Below are 4,362 nucleotides of genomic sequence, written 5' to 3' on the forward strand. Positions count from 1 at the left end.
CCACCGCCCCACTTCCCACCCCCCCATATCATATCTATTACAATTCTATTGACTCCGCTCCCACACTATACTCCACAGCCCGTGACTATATATATATTTAACTATAGTTGACATACAATATTATACAACTCAGCTTCAGGTGTACAGTGCAGAATCAAGCCTCTACCCCATCCATGATGTGGTCTCCCTAATAAGACATGGACCATCTGACACCCTACAAAATATTTGCGGAACTCAGTTTTGTAATTCATTTGCCTAAGGGATAATCTAGTGCTGGAAAACCAACTTATCCTAACTATAAAACTAAAACCCACTACAGTGGTAAACTGAAGTAACAATTTATAGTTTAGTAGTATGGGATATATCGCTCATCTCAATGATCTGAATATTCTATTCAGAGTGACTTCCTGTCACCCATGTGCCTCAGCACTTGAGTATTAGGTCATTAAAATGTGCTTGATGAACAAGATCAGGGTGAGGGGCACTGCATGGCCCTGGGTGCATTTGTCCTAGTTAGAACAGAGCCTAAAACTCCTTTTACTCTATGGTGAACCTTTCGGTTCTCCCCAGGAACAGCACATTTACAAACCATGTCTTATGCTGTATTATTTCCACAGGTAGCTAATACTCATAAATGCATTCTGGTCATAATTAACATCAATTTCAGAAAGTACTATTTGTACATTTTTGTCATATGATCCCCAATCACTTTTTATGAGATCTTCCCTTTACATTTTTTTATTTTTCCTTTTTATTGAAACACACTTGAGTTATTGCCACTGAACAAAACTTGATTCATCCTTACTCATTAAAGAATTCTCACCCTGAATTAGAGAATCATTTTTTAACTTTTTATTGTGAACATGTTTAAATATACATAAATATAAACAAAAGTGTGCTGAATCCTCATGTTCCCATCACTTAGCTTCTTCAGTTATTAACTAACAACTAATCTCCTTTCAGCTAAACTTGTACATCATCCTCCTCCCATATGATTTTGAAATAATTCCAGATACTATGCAATTTCACTCCTGAGTATTTCAGTTAGGGATCCCTAAAGGTGTTTTTTAAACCCACATAATTACAATAATATTTTACATCTTAAAAAACTTAACAGTTAATTTCTTAATTATATCAAACAGGCAGTTGGTATTTATATGCCCAACTACCCCACAAATATTGCTTATGTTTTTACACATTTGTCTTGTGGAGTGTCCCATAGTCTGGACTTTCCTGATTGTATCATCATGGTGTTTCACATGCCTCCCTGTATTCTCTGTAATTCAGTAGTTGGATCCAACATAGTATTTTTAATGCAATTACATGAGATCTGAGTATAAAAAGTTGTTAGAGCTAGATTAAGAAATAATACTAGGTAAAGAAAGTTTATTTAAATGATGAAAAAAAAGAATAATAACTAATAGGATTTTTTTTGTATAATTTAAGATTGCTGATTACTTGAGAATTCCCAGAAAGAATTAATAGTATCACTCTCTGATTTGAAACTATTTTCCTGAAAGAGCTTGCTAGAAAGAGAAAACTTTAGACATAATTATGATAAATTGTATGTGTAGAGTCTCAAAGACTCACTTTTGAAAAATACAGCAATAACTTAATGGTTTTGCACTAACAGCCTTTTTTTATTTTTGTTAGTATTTATGGGGGAATAGGTCAGAATTGTGTTCTATTGTTTCTTTTATTAGTAGTACATTTTTCAGCAATAAAATATTTTTTCTGAGTCTCATCATTGTCAAACTGCATATACTCTTTTCTAAAATATAGCTTTGTGACATCCAAATAAATTACCTTTTTTTTGTAAAGTTAGTGAGCTAGTTATTTTATTCTTTTTTTAAGTAGTTATTTGAAAAATACAAAAGGTATGTTTAGAATAAGGTATGAAAGAATAAGATAAAAAAAGAGTAACAGCAATGGAATTAGTTGTTTTTCTTCTCATTTTAAAAAGAATCAGTATTATTGCCATAAACATAAGTGATTTTATCCAAAAGATAATTATTTATAACTCACCAAAAAAAAGTTACATATGACTTTTACTGCTAACCAATATTTCATTTAAATGAATTTGTAGGACTGTTTGTTCAAAGTATCTTTACAGTCATCTCCATCTCATTGTGCTGTGTTTCTGTGTTTGTTTGATTTTTTTCCCTCATAGCTCATCAGTAGGTTATATGCAACACCCAGGATCAGAACAAGTACAGTTTCCTCGAACTACTTCACCATGCAATTCCCAGCAGCTTCAGAGCCACCAGTGTGCAGGTATGAACAGATAATTGGCGGAGGGGGGGGGTAGGAAGTAATGCTTTGTCCTTTTGAGAAATAATTAAGTTCCTTAGGCACTTCTAGAAAAAGATTTTCAACTTGTTATGGTGCTGAGATATACCCAGGATATTTAGGATGCTGTGCAAAACCAGAGTTAACAGGTCCAGTCTACTTCTTCCTTTTCTGCCATTACCACGCTGCTATCCCGTTTCTCCTCCTCGGGCCCTTCTTCCTTCCTTGCCTCATAAATACTGATGTTCTCTGGGATCCTTTCTTAGGCACTCATTCATTAATCTTCAAGCTCTTCCTGGGTAATCCAACCACCTCCTAGGCAGCTTTTTGCCAGCACCTCCCACATATTACTTTCACTGAGATGAGACCATATAGCCAACTGCCTGCTGTGTCCCTAGCCAGATGTGTCAAAGGCACTTTAGATTTAATATTTCTCCCTCTTCTTGCATCCCTCATCTCGCCTCCTATCTAGGAACTAAAACAAATTTCAAAGTCATAATTAACTGTCTCTATTCTCCCTTTTCACATTCGTGCCATCACCATTTCCTCAAATCTGCTGCCTTCTTTCCTTCCCAACTGCTGCTCCTTTTGGTCAATTCTTTTCATGTCTTATTTGCAGTAATCTCTTAAGTGTTTTGCTTATTTCACGTTTCCCCTTTGCCCAGCTTTTCTCCTTCCTAACACACAAACACACATACAGACAGTTCAAAAAATTATGGTACTGAAACAAGTCTCTTCATGTCCTTCCTCTGAATAAAAAAAACTTGTATGGTTTCTCTATCTAGACTCTCTAGCAAGTTAGCCTCCTGTTTAAACTTATGTTTCCAGAATATACTATGCTTTTTTATGCCAAAGATACTTTTGTACCTGTTCTTCCCTGTACCTGGAATGCCTATCCACCATCCTCTGATTGCCGAGATCCTGATGATCCTTAAATTTTTACTCAAAATTACCTTTTCTACAAAGGCTTCCCCAGTCCTTAAAACAGAGCTTGTTGCTTCTTTTTCTGTTTCCATAGTGTCTTAAACAATCATCTTATCATAACACCATATTTTATTGTAGTAATTTGTTGACATATGTAGTCTATGAGAAATAGAAACAATAAATATTATCAAATAAATGACTAACAGTGACTGTCTCCTGCATGGACTGCTATGGCTGAGGAGAGCTTTGAGATGTCCCTGAGCAGTCAGCCCTTCTGTAGTTTGCCTGGCCAGGTCAGGCTGGTTCTATTTCTAGGACACTGGAAACTACCATGGTTACTGCCATGCAAACTGTGGACCTGTAGGCAGGTCACAGGATCCTCCCTTACCTTGCACTGAAGTGGAGAGTGTGGCAGGCAAAGTACCTGCCTAATCCCAGTAGTGCTGTAATACTGGTACACGAGAAAGAAATGAGCTAAGAAGATAGATACAGTAGTCCACTTGTCCCTACTGTACATTTAGCAGTGTGTTTACATACATGTGATCTTTAAAGTCAGCCAAGGAGATCTTCCTAGCCTCCTTTTGCAGATGAGAAAACACAATAAAAGAGGTTTAATAACTTTCACAGAGTCATAGGACATTTCAGGGTACTAAAATCGTGCTTTACTAATTCTCATGTCCCAAACTTTTCCACTGCATGAACTAAAAAGATCACTTTTTACTGTATGTCAAAATTCCTATAGGATATTAATTTTTCCCAGAACTTCTCTTTGTGTATTTAGAAAAATGCCTGTTTTAAAATTAATTCATTTAAAAAATTAAGTACTTTTATAAATCATATCTCAATTGTGATACTCTCCACTAGTTCCTGTAGTAGATAATTGGACTTTCCTGAGTAATTATAAACCTATTATTTTTAGGATAAGTGAGACATTTAGGTCTACAGAGTCTATTTTAATGCCATCTTAAACACACAACACTTGTAGCAAGAATTACTAGAGTTTCTGCCTTGCATATGTAATAGTAAAATTTTGTTCAGAAATGTACAATCATTGCCAGTATCTTGGTGTTTAAAGATACCAGCTAGCTGCTCAAGTATACTGATCACAGTATCCTACTTCTGAATTTCAGCTGTGCCACCTCCGCCACC

General features: G+C 35.6%; 1 protein-coding gene across 1 annotated transcript in view; it reads left to right on the forward strand.

The window, feature by feature from the left end:
* The window catches only part of R3HDM1 (R3H domain containing 1), a 183,044-nt gene that overhangs the window by 164,594 nt on the left and 14,088 nt on the right, over positions 1-4,362 (forward strand). The window contains exons 21-22 of the mRNA XM_019661343.1: positions 2,171-2,274; positions 4,344-4,356. Of these exons, the coding sequence (XP_019516888.1) occupies positions 2,171-2,274; positions 4,344-4,356 (117 nt within the window). The remainder of the gene's footprint in view (positions 1-2,170; positions 2,275-4,343; positions 4,357-4,362) is intronic.

Source organism: Hipposideros armiger, unplaced genomic scaffold (assembly GCF_001890085.2).
Source record: "Hipposideros armiger isolate ML-2016 unplaced genomic scaffold, ASM189008v1 scaffold_345, whole genome shotgun sequence".
In the NCBI taxonomy this organism is placed as follows: domain Eukaryota; kingdom Metazoa; phylum Chordata; class Mammalia; order Chiroptera; family Hipposideridae; genus Hipposideros; species Hipposideros armiger.